At 42.7% G+C, this 26,167-nt stretch overlaps 1 protein-coding gene across 1 annotated transcript in view; it reads right to left on the bottom strand.

The window, feature by feature from the left end:
• Prkci (protein kinase C iota) overlaps positions 1-26,167 on the bottom strand; it is a 61,474-nt gene that overhangs the window by 12,648 nt on the left and 22,659 nt on the right. Inside the window, exons 2-12 of the mRNA XM_021157863.2 lie at positions 23,702-23,823; positions 16,955-17,044; positions 15,871-15,921; positions 12,752-12,837; positions 11,139-11,279; positions 9,139-9,190; positions 7,808-7,866; positions 3,027-3,203; positions 2,491-2,588; positions 1,938-2,024; positions 1,560-1,695 (exon numbers count right to left, since the gene is read on the bottom strand). Coding sequence (XP_021013522.1) covers positions 1,560-1,695; positions 1,938-2,024; positions 2,491-2,588; positions 3,027-3,203; positions 7,808-7,866; positions 9,139-9,190; positions 11,139-11,279; positions 12,752-12,837; positions 15,871-15,921; positions 16,955-17,044; positions 23,702-23,823 — 1,099 coding nt within the window. The remainder of the gene's footprint in view (positions 1-1,559; positions 1,696-1,937; positions 2,025-2,490; positions 2,589-3,026; positions 3,204-7,807; positions 7,867-9,138; positions 9,191-11,138; positions 11,280-12,751; positions 12,838-15,870; positions 15,922-16,954; positions 17,045-23,701; positions 23,824-26,167) is intronic.

Genomic DNA, 26,167 nt, shown 5'->3' with positions numbered 1-26,167 from the left:
CAAATAAACTAAGTAGAGAAAACCCAGTAATAAATGGAACACCCATCAAGAGCTGTAACAAATATAAGTTTCTATATACCTACTAACATTTTTTAAAAAGAATAAAAATGAACACAGTAGGAAAATTTCATGGTCTTTGATTATGAGGTTTCAACATTCAGAAAACATATCCTATACACCAATAACTAATAAACAGTAACTTTTAGACGACTTAAAAAAGCATGGTGGTCCACGTGTAATCCCAGCACTTGGAAGACTGAAACAGGAGGATTGTTACTTCAGGGTCAACCTCAGCTACACACCAGTATTTTGTTTCTAAGGAATAAAACCAAGCCAAACAGAAACGCCTACCAAAACAAAGACAAACTAAAACCAAGCCAACCACCAAATGTGTCCCATATACTCACATCACCGTATAAATATGGACATACATGTTTGGGGGACAAGGGAAGGACAGAAAGTCATGAAAGAAAGGTTCCTCCCAGGCTGGGAAGATGGCTCGGTGGGCAAACTCTTGCTGTCCAGTCCACGCTGGCCTTGAGCTCATGACCACCCTGCTTCACCCTAAGAGGTGTGTCACCGTGCCTCTGCCTCCTCAAGCTACCTGTAATTTTAACTAATATTCAGATAGTAACTAAAAAATCCAAAACACTGTTCTAACTTGCAGATTAATACTCTGCATATTTTTCATCTGCCCTTGGAACTTAAGAATCCATTATTATTGTGATGAGCTTTAAAACCAGAGAGAAGAACACTATGGGAAAACCATGACAGCAAAAAGGTATCATGAATACAAATGAGGCGTGCAGGGGACCCAGTGACTTAGCCCTCTTCACTAGTTACAAAGAGAATGATTTAAGGTGCATGACAGGAAAAATGGTCTTGAGTTTTATACACTGCATGACTTTACTACCTAATATAAGGTGTGCAGGGGTAACATTAAATCCTCATTACCATGTGAGTGTTTATGCTACCTCCTCCTGATGGATGGGGATGCAGTGCATACACTCATATACTCGCAGATGTTTTGTTAGGGCAGGATTAATAAGTAGAATAGTTCTCTAGACATTTTGTCGGAAAAGATCAAACCTCTAAATAAAACACTGTTGCCAATGGAATAAAATAGCATTAATAGACATATTCTGAGATAAAGTAAAATGCTTACTTGATTGTATGCCATATTGTATGTCAGAGATTTAAAATTTAAATATAAAAAGACTCCTAGGAAAAATGTGAAAGTAGGTTCAGGTCTGATAAATGGTAAAAGCTTGGAAGGTGGCATGTAAATACTGTGTTAACGTAACAGGACTGTAGGTAATATTATTTCCAAATTTTCTTCAAAAGTATAACAAAAAAGCTACAACCAATTTTTAAAAAGTGACCCATTTATAACACACATCACAGAAGACATGGAGTTCTGCAAGTGGCCAAATGGCCAGGGAGTACACTTGTCTTCAGACCAGAATTCTCAAATATCCTCAACAAGGCAGTGATCTCTTCCCATCTAAGTGTGAAGTTACTTAGCTGACAGGCTACAAGCCATCCGGAGGGTCTCTCACCTTACACATGCCGTAGTCAGTGAGTTTAATGTGTCCTTCAGAGTCCAGCAGTACATTGTCCAACTTCAAATCTCTATAAATTATCCCTCGCTCATGAAGATAATTCAGTGCTAGACTGATTTCTGCAGAGTAAAACCTTAAATTGAAAAAAAAAATATGGCTTTGCTATGAATAATAACCATCTGCAAAACCCTAAACACATAATGAACACAAACAACAGATTATAATAATATGTGATAGATATAATATATTATGTAACTTAACTACCTCCTGACTTACAAAGAATAAACTGTAACAAGATAACCTGTTTATGTACTGTTTCAACTAGCAGACATAAAAGGTCAGGCAGCCCTGAGCAAAAAAAACAAAACAACTTACCTGGCATGCTCTTCAGGAAGTTTTCTCTGTCGCTGCATATGAAACATGAGGTCCCCTCCATTTACATATTCTATGACAAAAAACAACCTGAGAAGAGGCAAGAACCACACGTCAGTTAGTCGTACGGCTCCTGGCATTTCCCACAGAGCAGCATGAAGGCTCTTGAGATGACTCACCCTTTGACCTTAGGGGACACACGTGACCCGGTGTGACCCAACTTCTACTTCTGCACCAATCGATCCCACTCTTAGTAGTTTCACTGCAATCTTAGGAACTAGGTGAGTCATGTTTAACTGTCACTTCAGGTAACGAGACATTATGTCATAAGGTGAGAACCCGGAGGATATGTGAAGGGTTGGCTAGCTACTGCTGTTTCTGAAGAGCCCCTCCCCGCTCCCTTTTTCTTCCTTCTATGTCTATGAGCGACATCACTGACTGTAGCAGGAAGTTATAAGTAGTCCTCCTACTTCAAGAATTCTGGGAAACAGAGTCTTCTTATATAACACGCCAGAAAGTATGACACCTAATGACACCTGTTGTCCTTTAGCCTTACCTGCTTTCTGTCTGGAAGCAAGAATGCAGCCCGACAAGAAAAGGGTGATTGGACGCCTGCTCAAACACATGCTTCTCTGTCTGCACCCAATCAATATCCTATTTAAAATACCAAAGAAATCTATGTCAAATGAAATGACCCAAACTAATAATAAATTTGTTCTTAGCAAGTCAATGATCACAAGTGTTAACCAAATAGACTAAATATCAAAACCAGTCACTGTCATGAAACAAACCTTATACAAAGAGAGAGTACCATTAACAAATATCCAGTATTATGAAATCGTCTAGAAAGCAAGGAAAGCTCAAATAATATTTCCCTTGGTGATAATATGCTCTGACTTTATTTTTACCTAAAGCATGTGCCTAGAAAATAACCCATAAACACTGAAATAGTGTGTGTGTGTGTGTGTGTGTGTGTGTGTGTGTGTGCGTGTGCATGTGTGTACATGGATGTGTGGTACTCTGGATTGCACCCAGCGTCTCGCGCATGCGAGGTCTGTCTAGAAACAGTGACACCCCCCGCCCCACACTTACCTCATCGTCATTGACGAGCTCTTTCTTCACAACTTTCATTGCATAAATGCGATCTGTTTTTTTTAACCGAACCAACAGTACTTTGGCGTAACTTCCTCTCCCTATAACTCGAAGCAAATCGAAATCCTGCAGACCTAGACTCGACGACGCTTTACCACTCTCCCTGGTATTCATTGCCTGTGGAGAGTTACAGCAACAACCTTTTAAAAACTTTTATTTCTAACAAACTGTTCTAATGAGAATGATTTTAAGGTATTTTCTTAACATAAAGATATTTTCAGTTCTTAACTCTTTTCCCTATATATATATATTCTAAAACATTCAATCTTTAAGAGACATGATGAACCTATGAGTAAAGAAATAGTATGGACAGAGGTGAAATCTGAGGAATGGTAAAGGACCTTTAAAAGGACCTGAGCAATTTTAAGAACAAGCACTACAGAGAGACATGAATGAAAGGGATTCTGACTTTTGTGACTGCAGAACAGAGGCAGCCCTGATAAAGAAATAAAACATGTGGACAGGCTAACACTGGTAGCTGGAATTTAAGTTAAAATACATAGAAGAGTCTGCTAGGATCTGGTAGAAGCTGAATAAACGCAATCTGAGCCCGTGAGAGGATGTACTCCACGGTCTATGAGATGCTATAGGCAGGAAACAGACATGAGGCAGTTCTGCTAACAATAGAGTCCATATTAGATGAAGAGATGGCAAAGTAATCCTCATAATTCATTCAAAACTAGAAATTGAAGCTTCTGTCAATTTATGCAGATCCTTGAAGCTAATCTTTTATAAGATACTCACAAGACCAAAAAGAACACATGCAGGGACCATGCCTATAGCTCAATACTGCAAAGCCAGCAACATGTAATCAAGTGTCCCACGAGATAAAGCAGGGGTCCTCTGGTGAAAAGGATAAAGAAGAGCCTGGCGGTGGCGGTGCACTCCTTTAATCCCAGCACTTGGGAGGCAGAGGCAGGTGGATTTCTGAGTTCGAGGCCAGTCTGGTCTACAGAGTGAGTTCTAGGACAGCCAGGGCTACACANACTCACTCTGTAGACCAGGCTGGCCTCGAACTCAGAAATCCGCCTGCCTCTGCCTCCCGAGTGCTGGGATTAAAGGCGTGCGCCACCACGCCCGGCCAGGCTAGACTCTTGACTGGATTGCTGGTGAGTAACTCTCAAAATGCCTGAGAAACCAGTAAAGTTGGTTTCAGTCTGTCCCTTATTTCCCCCTATCTGGGAGAAATGGGTCTTTTAGTCCCCTATTAGTACATACATACCTTTAACACATGTCAAAGTGTCTTCCATGTCTTCTGACCTCTGGGCTGATCCAATGTGCAGATGCACATGCTGACGAACACCTATACATGGGCCAGGTGTTGTAGCTCATGCCTTTAATCCTAGCACTCGGGAGGTAGAGGCAGGTGGATTTCTGAGTTCAAGGCCAAGCCTGGTCTACAAAGTAAGTTCAGGGCTACACAGAGAAACCCTGTCATAAAAAAAGGAAGAAAAGAAAAGAAGTGGGAGCCGGGCGTGGTGGCGCACGCCTTTAATCCCAGCACTCGGGAGGCAGAGGCAGGCGGATTTCTGAGTTCGAGGCCAGCCTGGTCGACTTTTGGGGTAGCACTGCAGGTAGAGATGAAGAGAGAAACTCAGAAAAAAAAAAAAAAAAAAAAAAAAAAAAAAAAAAGAAGAGGGGAGGAGAGGGGAGGGGAGAAGAGAGAGAAATAAAAGGACTACTCCAAATATGACTCTCTGGCCTCAGCAGGCTCATGTACTCTCGTACACCGACCCACCATACATACACACTGCACAAATAATTAAAAACAATAAAAAAAATCATTTAAAAAAGAATGGCCGTGGGCCGGAGAGGTGGCTCAGTGGTCACAGGCACTGGCTGCTCTTCCAGAGGATCCTGGTTCCATTCCCAGCATCTACATAACAGCCACAGTTGTCTATGACTCCAGTCCTAGGGGATCTGACTGCTTAAAGCACAGGCACACGTGGCCCACAGACATACATGCAAGCAAAACAGAAAATAAATCATATATATTCACATTTAAAACTTATAGTAGTTATATGTCCTAGTACTAAACTCACATTAAAGAAAATACTAATCTAGTTCTTCCAGAGGATAAGACAGTAGTTGGAAAAGGGCAGACACTAGCAATAGAGAGCAGAGGGTAAAGGTGGGCAAGTCTAGAGAAAGAGCACCGCTTTAAGCCCCCACCCACACAAGTGGAATCTTAAAACATGGCAGAAATGGCACTGCTGACAGGAAGAGAGGGACTGAACTTCAAATGCTGAGTTTAATTTAAAATACATCTTCTGGAAAATGATCAAAGCGTTGACAGCTTGTAGTAAATTTTAAGGTTGCAGCATATATAAGCCAATAATAGAATGACAAGCTTAAAAACAATTTTAAAAAATCATCCATTGCCACGTCCTGCCAAAGGACTGGACAACGCATGGACAAATGAGGAACAACTAGAATATTCCTGTTTTGTTTGTTTGTTTGTTTGTTTATTATAAGTACACTGTAGCTGTCTTCAGACACACCAGAAGAGGGCATCAGATCTCATTACGGATGGTTGTGAGTCACCATGTGATTGCTGGGATTTGAACTCAGGGCCTTTGGAAGAGCAGCCAGTGCTCTTAACCACTGAGCCATCTCTTCAGCCCTAAAGCTTTACTGTTGATGGCAGTGTAAACTCATGAATAAAGACCAGCACTGTCTCTTCCAGTGAAATTTACATGTGACTCAGCATGGTGACTCGTCATGCACTTAACTTGTTTATTTACTTACATGTCACATTTTCATGCAATACTGGGGACTGATTTTTATGTATTTTATGTGATATGAAAGACTGAACCCAGGATCTCATGTATGCTAAGTTAGTGTTTTACCACTAAACACTTCTCCAAACAATTTTTCAATTTTCATTCTGAAACAGGTCTTCACTAGGTTGCCCAGGCTGGCTCTGAGCTTGCTCAGTAGCCAGAAGGCCCTTAAAGTTATCCTTGTGCCTCAGCCTTCTGAGGGGGTGGGATGACAGCCTTTCACCAGCAGGGCCAGTTGTCTCCTCATAATGCATCGTAATAATGCCACCTGAAGGGAAGACTGACCAGTGGACAGACAAATTGAAATGATAAAACCAAGGGAGACTGTTCTGCTTATGCATCTATGTGCCATGCAGGATGGCAGAGACTTGCATGTCGTAAGAGTCTGTTTCGATAGCTGGAAGGAGAGCAAAGGAAGGCAAAGGTAATCCAAGGGGTACAGACCATGGTTAGTTTTAGGGCAGGGGAGAAGGGACTGCCGGTGACCAGAAGCTACAAGCCAGGCTGTGGAGTGCTGGTGGATCTTTCTTCTGAGAGGCCATTACATAGTGCTCACTGCATGGAAATTCATCTAGCTGTATGTCATCGTTTGGGTGTTTGCTATATATGTGCCTATCATTTAAAAGGTCTTCAAATCTCAATAGTGAGCAACCAAGCAGTATGGATAACGATGATAATGATAAAAATGCCATCAGTTTTAAAAGGAGCAGAAAGGAACTAAAAGAGCCCAAGGAGCAGGTCAGAGAAGCATTTGCAACACATGGGCTCAGAACAGAGGTCTCAGGCCTTATTATTAGGGTTTTCTTCCTTTGTCTGACTCACTATGAACAAAACAAGAAAGGTTTTGTTACATTGGTGGGATGGCCTATAGTGCTAACAACCCTGGCAATGTAAAAGTAAACATGTGGTCTAAGAAAGAAAGAAAAAAAAGAAAGAGAGAAGCCGGGCGTGGTGGCGCACGCCTTTAATCCCAGCACTCGGGAGGCAGAGGCAGGCGGATTTCTGAGTTCGAGGCCAGTCTGGTCTACAGAGTGAGTTCCAGGAGAGCCAGAGAAACCCTGTCTTGAAAAAAAAAAAGAAGGAGGAGGAGGAGGAAGAGGAGGGAGGAAGGGGAGGGAGAAATAAGCAGGGCGGACATATGTGTGCAGCTGGCTGGGCAGGGTGCTGCATATCTGTAATCCCACAATCTGGGAAGCAGAGTGAGGAGGATCAAGAGACTGAGCCATCCTCAGCTATGCAGGGAGTTCCAGGCCAGCCTGGGCTACATAAGAACTTGACACCCCCACAAAAAAAAAATGTCATTTTAAAAATTGGGGGGACTGGAGAGATGGCTCAGTGGTTAAGAATACTGACTGCTCTTCTAAAGGTCCTGAGTTCAAATCCCAGCAACCACATGGTGGCTCATAACTATCTGTAATGAGATCTGATGCCTTCTTCTGGTGTGTCTGAAGACAGCTACAGTGTACTTACATAAAATAATAAATAAATCTTTAAAAAAAAATTGGGATCAACAGATTTACTTCAAAATTATGATGGAGTAAAGCAAGTGTGTGGACAAGATTAACCACTGTGTGTTCAGAAAGAATTTAACTGGGCAGTGTAGATAATACTTTGCTACAATATTTTGTCCATAATTTTGATAGTAACAGTTGAAAGTTAAACAAGAGAAGCCAAAAATAACATACCCATCAAACACTAGAAAGAGAAAGAAGAAGGGTAAGGATGCTATCTTAAAGTGATAAATTTTCAAATTATTTCATAATTAAAATTATTTAATTAAAAAGTTAAATCAAAATAAAACTCTAAAATCATTAAATACAATCCTCATATTTTACTACTATGATCTAATATCTAAGCAGGTCAAAGTGTTATATTCTTAAAGATTATGTCTTTCTAAAGAGCTAAAGACACTGTACATAGTTAGATAAATTATCTTACCTCCTTTTCTTCACCAACTTGGTCCAAACTCTCATGACTTGAAGGATTATATGGAATTACTGAAAATTCAAATCCAAATATTAAAAAAGAAAAATAATTAATAATGAATTTTACTTAAAATTTTTCTTTTCCTGGCTTTTCTTTAGTTTTTACATGTGAGTAAGTTTAATTAAAGTTTAATATTTGTCCTAAATTATATATTAAGAGTTGTGGCCCAGGCAGTGGTGGGTCACATCTTTAGTCCCAGTATTTGGAGAGGCGGAGGCAGACAGATCTGAGTTCCAGGACAGCCAGGGAAACACCCTCCCGGCCCCGAGGGCAGAGAAGGGTGCCCACTCAGCACTCAACTCTGCTCTTCCTCCTTAGGAATAACTTGCTCTGTGCATGTGACTGCATGTCCTACTTAATGCTCTCACACCCCAAGACAATGGCAGGCCCATGGTCTTCAGCTCTTGTCTCCACTTTAAGAGCCCCTGACCATCAGAGATGAAGGGCTGACAAGGCCGGGCTCTACTCCTCAAGGCTGCTGATGCTGGGAGTGACAAGGCCCTTGGCTCAGACTCTTCAAGCTTCTTCTATGACCAATGGACCCGTCTGCCCTTCCAGAAAGTTTCTTTTAGCTTCAGAGTTTCCCAAGTACATGTTTAACACTACACTCGTCTCACACAGTCAGTCTGCTATGCTGTACCCACATTTCCGGAACAGTCAGCATGGCTCCAAACACCTCTGTACTTTCTCACTATGAAAAAGAAACTAGGTTTGCTGAATTTAAAGGATTCTCAAAAGAAGTTTTTTGACCTGGGAAAGCCAATTGTTAGTTTACACAGTTGGTTTTTCAAATATGTATACTAAAATATTGTGACCAGTTTTACCACCACAAAATATCCTTAGGTACAATATGCTTTTAAACTTAGACTTAAAAAAAGTTACTGCAAAACAGTGGAGAGGAGGCTCCTGGGGGCAGAAGGGCTTAGGATAGGGGAAATGTAAGAGAAAACAGGAGAGGAGAAGCAACCAGTTTTATCTGAAAATGCTATAATGAAATCTTATACTCTGTATGCTAATTCAAAAAAGAAAGAAAGAATAAGCCAGGTGGTGGTGGCACACACCATTAATCCCAGCACTTGGGAGGCAGAGAGGTAGGTGAATCTCTGAGGCCACCCTGGTCTACAGAGTGAGTTCTAGGACAGCCATGGCTACACAGAGAAACCCTGTCTCAAAAAACAAAAGGAAGGAAGGAAGGGAGGAAGGAAGGAAGCCAGCTGCCCTACTATGAGAAATGACACTTTAAGCAAGCGCCCACAGCGCCTCGGCCGGCTGCTCCCACTCACCTGTCTGTGTGTGGTCTGGATGCATGGTCTGGTCCATTGGCATCATGGGTTCCTACAAACATTGCCAAAGACAGTGACTTAGAAGATTTTCTTTAAGTTCCCAAAACCTCTATAAATCCAGAAATGACAGTATTTCAATGACATGTATCATACTAAGACTTAACTGTGAAAAACTCTAAATGACATTATCATTATAATACTTAACTCTATAAAGCCATACAATACTCCTATGAATGATGTGACTTTGTACTTTTTTCAGAAAAAAAGAAAAACACAGTGACTTCAGGTCAATTGAAAATAAAACTGAACTATCTACTGTGATTCCCCTTTCTAAATTACCTTTTTTTCTCTGAGCTGCATTTTAAATCTCTGGCAGAAAGGTTTTAGAACAGGAGTTCTTGCTATGATCCAGAGGTTGGCTGTAAGATTCTATAAACCTCTTAAATCTATACACAATATTTTGTAGGTTTCCTATTTTTCTATATATTCTCAAAAATATTAATGGGCCATAAAACAGGAACAAATACCTCTGGGACAAGGACTCAACCAAGGCCCTGCCAGCACCCTAGGGACAAGGCTTACCCAGCCCAACTGTCCCTAATTCATACGATGAGGAGGAGGTATGCAGTTCTAACTCTAGGATGCCTTCACGCTAAGCATGCACTCAGTACCCATCCCGACATCTCATACACTCGCTCACCCTGGCCACCTCCTTCCTCCCATACATGTGCATACCAACTAAGACTATTCAAGGAAACTCATTTTCATTCCTGTGATAAAATATACTGACAAACGAGCACCTCAGCTGAGAAGGGTAACAATGAATTCCAGGATGTGTCCATTCACCATGGAGGAGGGTCAAGGAAGACACGAAGCAGCTAGTGCCATGACAGTCCCAGTGAAAGCATAAGAGGAATGGACACAGGCAGGCCTGCAGCTTTCTCTAGTCATGCATCCAGGTCCACTCCTGCGTGGGTACCGCCTCGCTCAGAGAGGGTCATGCTACCTCAATTACGGAGCAAAACAATCTCACCACCCAAAATCCACTTGACGTAATTCCTCATTAAGACTTCCCAGGTAATTCTACTTTGTGTTGATTGACAGTTAATAACCAGAACAAACAGGAAGTTGGGTAAATTATGCTTACAATTTTTAGTATTTCTTTTCTTCCCTAAAACCTGGAACCCACCCCCCAACCCCCAAACTATAAATTCAGTCTTAAAAACTTGAACAAATCAGCCAAATAATCCTCACAGAAATGAGCTACCCACAATAACGACCCATTTTCACAAACAGGCTGGCTGTCAACTTGGCACCTGGGGAGATGGAACTTCTGATGAAGAACTGCCTCCACCAGAGTGGACATCACCGAGGGGTTCTTCCTGACTGCTGACGGATCCACTATGAACGGTGCTACCCTGGCTAAATGGGCCTGGCTGCATAAGAAAGGTAGCTGAGCATGCGCGTGAGAGGTAGTAAACAGCACCGCTCGATCCACAGCCTGAGTTCTCCCATGAGCTCCTGCCTGACTTCCCTCTCTGACGGATGGTCACCTGTTGGCACAAGCCAAGTAAGTCCTCTCCTTCCCCAAGCAGCTATTAGTCATGGCACAACACAACAGAAAGGTTCCTAGAACAAGGTTCTAGGAATAAACATGGGATGATCATTCTACTGGACAATATAAAATACATCCTGATCTTTCTAAAAATGTGTATCCTTTAACCAAGTAACTCTACTACTGGACCTTTAAGGAATTAAGATTTATTTGCCAGAAGTTCACTATGATTTTCTTTATAGGAAAACCTAGAAAATGATCTAAATGTTCAACAACAGAATAAACAATGTATGGTCAAGACATATACTATTTATTATGCTAAAATAATGAGGCTATAGACAGTTTCAAGACTTCCTGAGATGTAGTTCTACAATACCGTCCTGTTTCAGCCTTGTTAAATGAAGCACCTACACGTGTATATAACTAGCAGAACCCCATGCCTTACCGGTGGCAGAGAGTGCCGCCCACACTCAATTGTGACCAGCTTGTGGCACTTCTTATGAACCAGCAGTTTGCAGTTGATGCACTTGTATCCTTGTCGTCCAAGGCCCCAGATTCTGTCTGTGCAGATGGCACAGTGGGCGCGCTGCAAAGAGTAAATTCAAGATCACTTTATCACAGCCAGGCATGCTGGCCCTCACCATCAATCCCAGCACTCAGGAGACAGAGGCAGGTGGATCACTGGGAGTTCCAGGCCCGCCAGGGTTTCATAACCAGTCTCCCAGTTATTTCCCAATAGTTTGCTCACTATGCCTTTAATCCCAGCATTCATGATGCAGAGGCACACACACACAGAGTTCAAGGCCAGCCTGGTCTACATAGTGATTGCCAGGCCAGTCAAAGCTATAGAGTGAGACTCTGTCTCAAAAAAGTCAAACAAATAAACCTAAGCTATTTAAAAATAAGTGGCTTTTCTTCTCTAATTAAATCCTCATCATGACATCAGTTGTCAGCCTATGGGAAAAATCAAACAAAACAAAATTTCCTCACGCATAATTTTTCTTCAAAGGTTATTGCAGACCAGTGAAAATGAACAAGACTGTGGGTTTCAAAGAGACAGCGAATATACAACCATGCTGCTTTCCAATGTCAAACTCAAGAAATTCTCATCTTCACAAAAATGTCCCAGTAATGAACACAGAACAAAGTGGCTAATAAAGCATGCAGCCTTGCAGACTGTGCAGAGGGCAAGCCAAAGCCCCGCTCTCCTAGAGCTTGGTGCCCAAATCTCAGTGATGCCAGGGCCCCTGGCATGCACTTGTGCTGACACTGATGTTTAGGACCAGGCGCTCCCAGCACTGAGGCACTCAGGAGCGACTGCCGTGAGTGCTAGGCTAACTCCAGCTGTATACTAAGTGTCAGGGCAACTGCTGCAACATAGGAAGGAAGCACTGTGTCAAAAAAGGGTTGGGGTGGGGTGGCTACTCCAGCACACTGCATGCACTCAAACCCCGCCTTTGCACTTACTGGCTGAAACTTCTAAGGCAAGACTCCATTTTTCTCATCTATAAAATGGGAATATATAGTACCTATGTCACAGGGTTGTTGTGAGGATTTAGTGAACCAACACAGGTAAAGGCCTCAGCAAACTGATACAGAGTTAGAGCTGGCCGAGTGTTTGCTACTATCACTGCTTTCCAAACAGTGAGATTAAAGGGCTTACACAATAAACTCTGATAATTTCTGCCAATTTGAATGCATTTAAACATAATTTTTTTTTGTAATTCTAAAAACATATATTTTTTTCAGACTCATTTGACAATAAGGAGCATACATTAGGAGTTTAACCTAAGACTAATGACAGTCAGTCATCGAATTTAAAAAGGGCCTGACCTTTTTAAAAACCCTGAGTCATTTTTCGAGGGAAGGCTCTGAGTGCAGCAGAGTGCAGGGCCCTGAGAAGTAGTGCTGTGACGCTGTGACACGGCACGGGCGCAAGGCCTTGCTGCTCACCTCTGTTAAAAGGACTATTAACCTTAATCACAAACTATCTTCCTCTCATAGAAAGGAAAAAAAAGAGACGTCTCAAAATATTAGAATTCAATAAAACAGGCTTACCCTGTTGAAACGTTTGGCTTGAAAAGTGTGGCCATTTGCACAATACAGCTTTCTCCACCGGCGTGCCCCTCTCCGGTAAATGGACTCTGAAGAAAGATTGAAAGTTTAAAAAGAGCAAGTTTGAATAAAGCCACTTAATTAAATCTGAGTTTCCCATACTTACTGCTGGAAAAAAAAAATACAGAAACACAAACTAGAAACTGAAAAATGGATTCGCTAAAGGACCAGATGGGAGCCAGCACCAGGTGCCCACACTGCAGTCAGTGAGTAGTACCGCTTTTCTTTAAAGGGACTCACCTTTAATGTTTGAGAAAAACGGAAACTCACGGACAGGCTGCGGAAGGGAATGCCTGCCTGCATCCTTCACCTGATTTTACGGCTACTACTCTTCTGTCTAGCCAACTTCCCAACAAACAAAGACCAACAAAAGTCCCTCTCCCCTCAGAACGATTTGACAGTAAGATCTCAGGCATGCACTCTAGCCATCTACAGTAACGTAGTAACTGCTGTGCCTTAGAGAATGAACCTTAGCATCCCTCAGTGCAAAGTTCATATTCAAAATTGAGCTGTTCCAAAAGTGCCTTTCAAAGCTGCCCTTTTCTAAACAGGAGCAAGGTGCAGTCCAGGCTCGACTGATCTCCGCATAATCAAAGCCCTCGCTCCACCTTAGGCAGTGTGTCTGTGCTCCACATCCAGGTTTTCTGTCTCTGGGTGATCAGAGTCAGTGCTAAATACTTTTGGCAAAAATAATAGAGGAGGGACTAGAGAACTATCTCTGCAGAGGGCCTGGGTTCAGTTCCTAGCACCTAATCAAAAGCAGTTCACAAGCATCTCTAACTCCAGTTATGGCAGGCACACAGACGACGGAGATCTGGGTCCTGATGCTCTCAAACTCTTAGGCACTCATCTGTGTATGCGCCTGCGCGCGCGCACACACACACAAAATAAATAAAAAATATCTTAAAAATACAGATAAGATAGTTACATATTGTCTTATGATATTACATCAAAGAGGCATACAGATGTCAGAATGTGAGCACCCACTACAGATAATACCTTTATAAGTAGTGAGGTACATTTTAATTTTACTTCATGCGAGTTATTTTTAAGTGATATTTTACATAACTTCATCTACTATAAACTTTTATCCTTTTTGACCTGTTTCTGGTACAATACTAGGTGTTGAACCCAAGACCTCAGACATGTTAGTTACATAAGCATTCTACCTCTTAGCCAGAGCCTAGCCCACTCCTAAGGTTTATATGAATGTTATTATTCCTGCTTACTTTTTATGTGTATTAGTGCTTGTCCATATGTAAGTATGCCATGTGCATGCCTAGGACTGTGGAGGTGAGGAAGGAGGTTGGATCCCTGGAACTGGAGTTACTGTGAGCCACCACATGGGACTTCTGGAAGAGCAACAAAGGCTCTTAACCTCTGAGCCATGTCTCATTCCTAAACGCAGAGGCAGAGGTTCCAAGTAACCAAATCTAATCCTTTGTAATGTGGCTACCCAGCACTCTGACACGCACTGTCCCCAGACACTGCAGACACTGTACTGTGTGCTGGTGACGTCCCTCAGTGGTAACTACAGTAGAGAACATTTCTAAACTATGTTCAAGCAGACATAGCACTGAGTTCACTATTTCAAGTTAAAGTACAAAGTCCCAGCTACTGTGCTCTTAGAAATCTTTTTGCTCGTTGTGGAGTTGGGGAACGAAGCCTTGAACGCTAGAAGCCTTGTGCAAAACTGCTAACACTAGACATGCTTTTGCAAAAACCAACGCTTCCTTCGAGAGCCAGCAAATTTTGGCTTACCACACACTCTTATAAACTAATATATATTTATTAGTTTACTGCTGTCTAAGGATTTAAATGACTAAGAGTCCACAGTCATGGTTATCAATTTTCCTCTATACTCTAGTTTAATATTTATTTTGCTGGGGAGAAGGTGATGCTGGCCCTCCACCACTAAATTTTAAAAGGGGAAAAGAGTGTGCAGTATAGTGGAAAGACTAGGAACTGTATTTTACCTGGGAAGGACACCATAAACTTAAAATGGGCTGGGGTGGACATGGAACTCTTAGACAGGATATGCTACAAGGTATCTTTCAAAATTCTGGCTCTAGGCACAGAAGACAGTCACTGTCTGCAGCAGCTCTGTACAGCCAGCCAGCATGGCTTTTACTCTCCTTCCACTAAAATCAGCACAATTAAAAACTTATACTTGGGGGGCTGGAGAGACGGCTCAGCAGTTAAGAGCACTGACTGCTTCCAGAGGTCCTGAGTTCAATTCCCAGCAACCATATGGTGGCTCACAACCACCTGTAATGGGATCTGATGCCCTCTTCTGGTGTGTCTGAAGGCAGCGAAAGTATACTCATATACATAAAATAAATAAATATTTTTTTAAAAAATGTTGACACTTGGAAATTTCATGTAATTCAAAGCAAAGCATTTACTACGTTTCCTTCTGAAGTCGTGGATATGTAGTGAAACTATAATGAAAATGAGATTCCATAACAATTCCTAACAATGTGCTGTCTACAAAGGTGCCTAGAAGTGGCGTGTCTAGTCAATTATTCTCACATGATATAGCAAGCATAAGAACACAGTGACTGAGAACATGCTGAGTGAGGCAGGAGAGGCACACAGAACACGCTAAGGAAGTACTGTTCAATCTGGTGATATGTAGTATCCTTTTTTCTAAGAGGTTTCAAATTTTCCACAGATTTGAAACCATCCAACATTTAAAAACATGAAGCCGCATGCCATTTTATACGCACAACATTCCATCATGTAAGATATAGACAGTTAGGTGAGTCCCATCTGTCAAAAGCACAGCTTAGGCAGTTGTAATATATTCTAAATTATAGTGAAAAACAGAGTAAGTCACACAAACTAAAAGTCCTATTTCTTAAGCTAGGTGTGGAAGCACACATGTTTAGTCCTGGCGCGTAGGAGGCAGAGGCAGGCAGATCTGAGAGGTGGAGGCCAGCCTGGTCTTAGAAAGAGAGTTCCAAGACAGCCAGAAACCTCAAAAAATAAAACAAAACAGAAAGTTCTAAGTTTTCCACTGTGAGTGACTCTTCAAGTGTGCAGAGCACTAGAACACTCACTGTCTTCCCCTGGGCAAGGCATTCCAGGACGCTCTGGTACACATGGAAATACTGAAAGAAAAGAAACTAAAATTAATCAACAGAATATTTACAGAATACAAACTATACAAAATTAAAATTAACAGAAACTTAAAGTGCCCTGAGATCCTAGAGGCAGAATTCCATCATATGGCTAATATTAGTCTACTAAAGGTCCTTGCTTTTACCAAGTCTATATAAAGTAAGTTTCTGTGGAAATCAATGTGTCTATAGGTAATACATTAGAAGCTTGAATTACTAATTCTGTCCCCTGTAAATAATCACTTTTTAAACACTGGTCCTCAAAGGAACTCACTACTACTTTAAAAATCCTCATTGCAGAGAGCTTTTGTACAACAAAGAACTAAATGACAAAAATCAGTTTTTAAAAGATATGCATTCAATTACAGAGTGAATTAATACCAGGAGTAGTACCAACCTCCAATATAAGAATATATTCTAGGCTGGAAATTTATCAACACACCAAACAAACCATTTCATAATGAAGGGTATCTTGTTAACTAATGTGCTCTGTGGTGAACCAAGGGCCACACTGAGGAAGAGTACACAGAACAGAGCAGGTTCCCAGTCCTAGCACCGCGCCAGGCAAGCACTCCACAACTGAGTTACATCTCAGCTCCCGTTTGTTTCAGACATGGTCTCACTACGTGGCTCAGGCTGCTGTGGCGTATCTTGGCTCCTCCTGCCTCTGCCTCCCAAGCTGTAGGATAATAGGCAGGTGCTACCTGCCTGCATAACTGATCATTTCTCTCAACATTTTAAAACTTTACACTAGAAAAGGGTGGCCACTGCCCCCACCCCAAACAGACTTCTAAAGCTGTGCAGGAATGTCTAAGTTGTGAAACAATGGGAGACGACACTTTAGTATCCTAAAAGACCATAGAAAGCTATACAGTTCTCCTAGACTATAGGGAGCATCGTCTTACCTGCTCTACTCCAGGAAAAAGAATCTGAAGGCCAATTACATGGGGAGGAGGGCACACATAATAAATGAAAGAGTTATGTCTTAATTAGAGCTTTGGGAGTCAAGTGATGGTTCTCTCACCATGGATCAAGAGTTCAGAATCCTTGTTCAGCTCGTACAGCCTGAAAGCCTCTTCTAACTCCAACTGAGAAGACACCGTACACGGGTCTCCTAAAAACAAAACGGAAAGCTCAGTCTCCAAACCTCTGAGCACAATAACAGTAAGCACATTCGATAGTCTGTGACTGAGGGAGCATGTACCTGGACAGATGCTTAGACACTACCCTAGGCACCCTTCCCTCTGCAGATGTTCTCACATCCATTTCTAGTTGCACAAAAGGACACATCAGATGCACCATCTTCTACATATAAAACCACTCTACACCTAATCACACACACACATACACACACACACACATACACGGAAGAGGGCGAGAGAAGGGGAGGGAGAAAGAGAGGGCGAGAGAAGGGGAGGGGGAGGAGGAGGGGAGGAGGAGGGGGAAAAGCAAACCTACTCTAACCACTTTCAGACAGGCATGGCTCACTCACATGGGTATGGTTAAGAACAAGTTTTCAGCTCTTTTTTCCTTGTCTTCAGTGTTGTGGATGGAGCTCAGGACCAGGCCTGGCATGCATTCTAACACAGAGAGCACAGAGCCAGCCCTACCCCTGTTTTGTTCTGTTTGGGGATAGGATCTCAGTAACTTACTCAGGCTGCTCTGGAACTCATCCTATAGCCTGGGCTGGCTTTAAACAGACAATCCTCCTGCCTCAGTCTACCAAGTGCTGGTATTAAAAGCCAATACCACCAGACCTGGCTGCTAGTTTCTTTTAAAAAGGAGTTAAAGCAGTTCCACTGCCACACTATGGATGGGTAGGGCTTCCAGGTGAGAAGACTGAGCCAGAGCCAGGCTGACTCCATGACAGGCTGCAAACAGTTTGGGAGACTAGGTCTAAGTTTGTGTTTCCCAGAAAAAGAACTGGGATCCAGGAACCTGTGGTCAGCCAACCGCAGCCATGGGCAGCCAATCCGAGGACACCTTGTCATTTGGCCTGAAGGATCCCTAGAGTAGAGCTAACCAATCACGGTAAAAGGGCACATACCACACACACACACACACACACACACACACACACACACACACACACACACTGAAATTCCCCTGACAATAAAAGCTGGGCCTGCGAGCCCACTCGGTGTCTCTATTCCTGAATGAGAAGACCCCTGCATGCAAGAAATTCTGCTAAAAAAAAAATGCTCTTTGCTTTTGCATACTATTTGAGTCTGGGTTATCATTCTTTGGTGATTCTTGGACCCTAACACAGGCAGTGACTGTCATGGATATTGTATCACATTACAACCTTGGTCAATTAAGTCACAAGAAAGAAACCACTAAAGTACTCTGGACTAAGAATAGTGTAGCTTGAGCTACTAAAATTTTTTTTTAGATTTATTTGACAAATATTTGCTAGCAGATATGTCTGTGCACTGTGTGTGTGTGTGTCTATGGCAGGCCAGAAGGCATCAGATCCCCTGGAACTAGAGTTCCAGACAGTTGTAAGCTACCTTGTGGGTGCTGGGATTTGAACCTGGGTCCTTTGCAAAAAAGAACAGCAAGTGTTCTTCACTGCTCACCCACCTCTCCATCCCCTTCTTTTTGTTTCTCTTCTCTCTTTAAACAAAGCATCTTTTACTCTTTGACAACTGCATAGATAGAAACAATGTATCCTGATGATGTGTACCCCAACTCCACGTTCCCTCCCACTCCTCCGAAGCACCCCACAAGCCTTTCTCCCCTTCTGCCTCTTTCTTTGTTCACAGCCACCCACTGAGCCCTCTCTGCTGGGATGATGACTGACCTCACTGCACTGATCACAGCTGCAGTGAGTCCACGGCTGCAAAGGCCACAGCATAGCACAAAGGCAGCGTTGCGTTCCTCGCCTTCCTGCATCTCTCACATTCTTTGAAGCCCTTGTCTGAGATGCCCCTCCTCTGACGTGTTCCGAGCCTTTGGTGGGAAGGATGTCCTACTTAGGGCTGGATACCAGGTCCAGCTCCTCTTAAATGTAAGTGACGAATTTTAGTTACACACACAGAACGGGAGGAGGACACACCTCTCTCAACTAAGCAGGCGAAGTGCAGAGTGATCCCTGGAAATCCGAGGTGCATTCCTCAATGAACAAGTCACTTAGAGCAAAGCTGGGCTTGAACTGGATCCTCCCCTCTGCTACTCTGGTGCTCATTCCTGTGGTTTTATGACACATTCCTGCATGCTACATGCCACTGGCTCTGACTAATCTTCAAATACACAGTGCACAGAACCCAGCTTACTACTTGAGAGAGAACCGTGAAACCATTTCCTATCTACATGGTCTCAAAGAAAACAGTGTCTGTTCTTTTCTCCAACTCAGCTGCCGAGTCCTCACTCCCTCTTATGTTCTGTGGACATTTATAACATCAGCTCTGATAAGTCCCACAACTGTGAACGTCAGTTTTCCAATCACTAAGTTATAAGGAAGGTTGCACAGAAATAGAAAACCTAACCAGAACTGGCACAAAACAAAGACTTACATGGCCTTTTCTATCTCATGAAAGGCAGAAGATGGCAGCCACAGACTGCTTGTGAAGGCCAGAGGACAGAGAAAATGGTTCGGACAATAGACAAAATGAGTGAGCGAGTGTGGTGACACTCACTGAAGGCAATACAGCAAACAGAAAACATATCTACAGAATCAGTGGCTGCAAATAGAAAGATCAGAAGACTGGGCAGAAGGGCCAAAGTAGCAAATGGATTTTCTTTTTGTAAAATAATTTATTTTTATATGCATTGGTGTGTTGTCTTCTTGAATGTGCATATGTCAAAGTGTCAGATACCCTGGAACTGTAGTTACACATAGTTGTGAGATGTCATGAAGGTGCTGGGAATTGAACCTGGGTCCTCTGTAAGGGTAGCCAGTGCCCTCAACTGATGAGCCATTTCTCAAGTCCCTAAACCTCAGACACATGTAGTCCTTGTCTAGAAGAGTCTGATGTGAGTATGGCTTTTATCCAATGAACAGTTACAACTCGATACACAGGTGGTCCACAATGTTCAAAATGAAGAGCTGTGTCTTTCAACTGTGGGAGAGAATCTAGGCAAATTACTGAACTACAAAACAGAACCTAGGAAGAGAGAAGGATGAATCAGAGCATCAATGTTAAGAGTCATGGGATCCAATCCCAGAGAGTAGCAGTGAGCTTTCCTGAGGGAATGACAATGCATTCTATTATAGTTCAGAACCAGCACCTTCCCCTCTCTGTGACTAGGAGTAGCTACTATACTACTCCTGCCTCTAGTTTATTATCCTGTCACCATTTCATGGGTCTTCAGAACTAGCAGAGAGGCAATCAAGGAACCTAAACCATAGATGGGCAGGACACAGGATTAGATGACCATCTTTGGACTGTGGACTAATGTCATAATGAGCTAGGCTCTGGGTGGTTTGTGAGAGGACGGTGAGTTAGTCATACATAACTTACTCACGCACAGACACTGCACACATTCACCCTGCTCTGTTTTTCTTGGATTGAGGGCCTGAGTGATACATGTGACCTTTTTTGACCATATGTTTGATGCATAAAGCACTCTATGTAAGTCATTACAAAACAAAAATGACCAGGAAAGGTATTTTTCAAAGCTAACTCTATTACCAAATTCTAAATGTCTAAAATAAAATACAAGTACATTCTGAGTATTTGCTCATTGTAGTTGATTTTGAGGTAATTAAAGAATTAATAAAATCTGGATATTGACCAGTAGGCTTATTCTTATTTTCCACACATCCCTTTTGTTTGTTTGGTTTTACCTATAAAAAGAAGCAAATAAGCAGTAGGCTTCAAAAAAATGTTAAATATGAAAGATCCAACTGTGTGTAAAATAACCTGACAAGATGCAGAAACAGTTCATTATATTTAAATCCACTTTCCACTCCCTGGTCCCCTTGGGTTCATGGCCATATCATAAGGCAAAATGCATTTAGCCCAACTTCAAAGGTCCCCAAAATTGTTCATGCTCAACACTGTTTAAAAGTCTTCTGAGACTCAAGTCAAACTTTTAACTGTAACCCTCTGGAAAATAAAACAAATTTGTATATTTTTAACATACAATGGCACAGAATATATATTATCACTCAAAAAGGTTATGAGGGCATAGAGAGGAACCTCTAGACTAAATTACAGAGGGGAAACTGCAAGTCTTGAATGGGTCTGCCCTTTTAGCTTTGTTGCCTGCAAGATACTCCCAGGCTGGCTCCACTCCATGTGTGCACATCCCTTGGCAGATATCCCACGACTCTGGCACTTCTAACATCTAGGGGTCTCTAACAATCTAGTCCCTTTCACAACTTCACACAATGGCATCTTGTGACTTCCATGCCGGAACTAACTCTCTTGCCCCAGTGCCCTCAGTGGTTCTCCTTAACTGTGGAGAAGGTTCCATAACCCTTCCTCACGGTTTTTCATTACTCTAAAGCTGGAAGTTCAGGTGACCGCCTGGGGCCTGGGCCTCTCCTTGAATCATATTCAGAGAAATGTTCCTTTCTTAGAGCTTAAAAAAAAAAAAGATTTGTTTATTATTTATTTTATGTGAGTACACTGTAGCTGTCTTCAGGCACACCAGAAGAGGGCATCAGACCCCATTACAGATGGTTGTGAGCCACCATGTGGTTGCTGGGAATTGAACTCAGGACCTCGGGAAGAGCAATCTTAGTGCACTCTCCTCTTTTAGCACGAGCCTTGGCTGCCACATTACATTGCCTCCCGGTTTTCTCTTCAAACTGCAGTTATGTACTTCTCTTGCTTGTCCCACTTGCTCTTTTCACTAGAGACCTGCACAAGAGCAGGTCGTCATGAAATCTCATCCTCCAACAAGTTTTTTTTTCAAGTGAGCCTCAGGCAAATTCTTGGAGCTACAGAAGAAAGAAGCCACATTCTTTGCCAAAGCAGCCACAGGAATAGTCTCGCCCCATTGTTAATACTGCTTCTCTGAGCCGTTTTGAGCAGGGCCTATACAGTCCACACTGATCTCAGCACTGTTGTCTTCCAAGCTCCTTCTAGGATGGACTACTTAACCCTGCTTACAGCATTCAAATGTAACTTTTCAAACTCCCAAAGTCTTCTACAATTCTTTTTTTCTTTTTTAAAATATTTTTATTAGGTATTTTCCTCATTTACATTTCCAATGCTATCCCAAAAGTCCCCCATACCCTCCCCCCACTCCCCTACCCACCCACTCCCACTTTTGGCCCTGGCATTCACTGTACTGGGGCATATAAAGTTTGCAACTCCAATGGGCCTCTCTTTCCAGTGATGGCCGACTAGGCCATCTTTTCACAAAATGGACTTGAAGTAAAAAAAAAAAAAAAAAAAAAAAAAAAGGTGTTTGTCACAGAAACAGCCCCATCCTGGAGGACCTCTGTTCTATTTCCAGTAACCACATAGTGGCTAAAAATGTAACTCCAGTTCCACGGGATCCAAAATCCTCTCCTAGCCAACTCAGACACTGTATGCATATGGTGCATAGAGATACATGTAAGCAAACACCCATATACTTTAAACACACACACCAAAGACAAAGCATCATACTGTACCTTATAATCACTTTCAGTTAGAACTAAACTTTAAAACTGTACATCCATCATTCCCTGCCCTGTGCAAGAACATACTTAGTGATAGTTACAGAACACTGTCCACCTAAAATGGTTTGCTACTGTGGCCTACTAGTTCACTCACATTAGGAGACCAAAGAAGCAGGGTGGGGTGGAGGTGGGGGTGAGGGCTGGGGGCCTGTCACTCCAAGTGCCAGGTCTGCCAGGACCACATAACAAGACCTGCTTTTAACAAACAAACAAACAAACAAACAGTCTCACTTAGGGGCTGGTGAGATGATGGCTCGGCAGTTGAAAGTACTCACTGTGGCTCTTGCACGGGTTTAGTCCCCCTGACAGAACTGGTTACAGATGGTGGTGATCTACCATGTGAGTGCTGGCATTTGACGAGATTTATAAAAGTGCTAACTAATGGAGTTTATGTCTTTTAGGATCTTTTCCTATGGTTATCAATTTCTAATATCCCCATAACTTAGTAGGGCTGTTGTTAAAACAGACTGAGTTGACCAGTGGAAACTGAGTATCTCTGAGACGTTCCATACTCCCAGTTGTGGGTAACAAGGCCCCACTATCCTCAGACAGGCCATACTGCTTTGTGAGTACATGTCCCTAGGTGACTAAGGCTCTGACGTCACCCTAAATGAACACAATTGCTAGGACTGCTCTACATCTCAGTCAAGAACAGGAAAACTCTTATATTAAAATGTAAGTTAAGGGCTGGAGGGACGGCTCAGTAGTTAAGAGCACTGACTGTTCTTCCAGAGGTCCTGAGTTCAATTCCCAGCAATCACATGGTGGCTCACAACCATCTGTAATGGGATCTGATGCCCTCTTCTGGTGTGTGTCTGAAGACAGCTACAGTGTACTCATATAAAAATAAATAAATAAATAAATAAATATGTAAGTTAAGACGTCACACTGATGAAACAGCCACCTTAACTGCTAGGGGTGGGGAGGACTACTTTTGCTTCATTTTGAAGAGGCAAAAAACAAAGACTGCTTTGATTGAAATCTTCTATCTTAATCTATGTGCATGGCATTAAGTTTCTGATTTACCCTTCCTGCTTGAATTTCCTGAATTTCCTGGAAGCCCAGTTTTATCTTAAAGCACAAGCTCACAGAGCACCCGCCTGCCTGCCCACCCGCCCGCCCGCCCACCCACCCACCCGCCCGCTCACTCACCTTCCTCATCTATCCATTTCATGGTGAACGGCTGCTCATTGTCAAAAGAACACATATCTCGAACCTCACTGCAAAGTCCCTCAAAGGAGATGGAAGGCTCAAAGTGTGTTATCATAATATCCCTGAAAAAGAAAGAACGAATTTTATGTTCAAAACCATACTGAGCTCCATGTGACTCAATGCCTATGCGACAGACTAGTTAGTCATTCTGTGCTGCATGAAACATTAAAATGTTGATGAAATACAGTTACCGTATGAAATAAGCTGGACCCATGAACCTCCATGTCCTCTCCCTGAGGAAGCCACCTTCATTGCTCCATCTCCTCCGGGAGGCCTTGCAACCCCACAGCCACTCTCTACAAGCACTAGCCCTGTACTTACGGAAAATCTGCTTCAATGCCCATCCCCAGGTCCCCCACCCCATGAAGACACTGTGCTTCTGTTACCCTCACAAATATGTGTTAACTTCACAAATAACCCACCATGAATCTGTAGAGCATGAGTTGTACATCTCTTCTCTTATTTTCAGCTTTCCCCTGAAGATAGTTTTCCAAAAATTGATTTAAAGTAGCTTCCTTTAGTATAAATTTCCCTCCCCAAACACAGGAACATATTTTTATTACTGAAAGTGACAATGAAGAATATAAGATAGTGAATAATATCTATGAATGCACACCCCCTTTCCTTCTATTAGATGAGCAGATCCAGTGTGCCTTGTGCTGTTCTCCAGCAGATGCTGGCGTTCCAGCTAAGCAGCCCTGGGACCTCTACACAGGATCCACTTCTACACAGCACTGGAGGAGCTGGACTATCTTTAAGCCACTGATAAAATCAGCATAATTTATTCCCTTCCTGCTGTAACCCACAAGCCTCTATCAAACAGAGTAAATGTTAAGGTCCCTAGGCAGGTGGGATGGTTAGCTTTTCTGTGGATGTGATAATGTCCAGAATCACCTGGGACATGCCTGTGTGGTATTGTCTTTAAGTTAATTGAGGTGGAAGAAACTGAGGTTGGAAGATCCACCCTCAACCTGACCCCTCTACAATGGAGTGTAGCTAAAATAAGCCCCTTCTCCCCTAGGCCGCTTTTATTGGAGTATTTGATCTCAGCGACTGGGAAGAAAATTTGAACATCGGGGTCTACAGGCCCCTCAGGAGCTGTTCCTGGCTACCTGCCAGGCCTACTTCTCCAATGGCACACAAGTGTGTGCTTGTATTTTACCCCCTGTCCCAAATGGAACACAATGAAACTTAGTGAAGTGAAGGCAGAGATGTGTTTTTTGTTTTTTTGTTTTTTTTCCCCATTATACTCCTAGAGGTCAGTGCAGTTCCTAGCACTTTACTGTCAAAACACAGTTCTCACCTCAAAATAGGTAAGAGATCCTTATCTGGAGCTAAATGTGAGTGCCAAGACCAGGGGTCACAGATTCAAGCTACCCCAAATTCCATGTTTCAACACGGTAACATTTTCGTGAAGTTCTCATAGTAACAGAAGAAAGAAAATCTTCAATCAAATGCACTTTTCAAATACACCAGAGGACCATCACAGAGACAGCTTACAACAAAATGGGCAACCCCCTTCTCTGGGCTTCAGATTCCAGCTGAGCTCATTCTTAGCCTTCTGATGATCAAAGTTAGTGGTCAGTCAAGCTAATAAATTCCAAATGTTTCACTTGCTAGACACAGGATGTGAGGTCAGATACAGAGATGGGCAAGGGATGGCTGTTTAGGGAGCTTTTTTAAAAAGAGTTCCAAATAAACTATTAGGCTCTGCACCTGCAGAGTTCCAACCTCTCCACTATCACTGAGGCTTCACCAATAATCAACAGGCTTGCAGAAGGTGTGGCGAAAGGCACTGTTCCTTCCAGGAACTCTCTCACACTCACACAATAGAGGCTTGTTCACTGGCAAAAGGAAGGAAACGACGACAGAAAGGAAACATGAAAAACAGACTTGGGTAGTTGAGGCCTACTGCTGCCTCCAAGGAACCACAGAGCAGCCACGTGTTATCTGCCAAAGAAGCTAAAGCTGTCTGTAGCCTTCAGGAGCTACAGAAGGTAAGCAGATAGCCAAGGGGACAGAGAAACTGATGGCCTCTTCAGGGACGGTCACTCTAAGTACTCACAAGCACGTCTCTCGCCATGGCTTCCCTAACAATACGCTTGTCTGAACACTTAGTCTCCCGTCTTTACTAATAAAACACAAGACACTATTTTTACTTAAATATTTTATATATATTTTGATCATGTTTTCCCCTCCCTCAACTCCTCCTAAATCTGTGCTCTGCTCATTCCTCCTGCACCAGATAGAACAAGTACAGAGTGCCACAGCCAGGCATTGAGAGAGTCTTTGGAACTCAGCCCTAAATGAGATGCCTCCGTCCAATCCCTGCCCTGAGAACTCAGGGAACCGAGGAAGAGGAGGCAGCAAGAGTGTAAGAGCCGGGCTGGTGAGATGGCTCAGTGG

Source organism: Mus caroli, chromosome 3, assembly GCF_900094665.2.
Source record: "Mus caroli chromosome 3, CAROLI_EIJ_v1.1, whole genome shotgun sequence".
Classification (NCBI taxonomy): domain Eukaryota; kingdom Metazoa; phylum Chordata; class Mammalia; order Rodentia; family Muridae; genus Mus; species Mus caroli.
The sequence above is the reverse complement of the archived record's forward strand: the minus strand, read 5'-3'. Positions and strand labels throughout refer to the sequence as shown.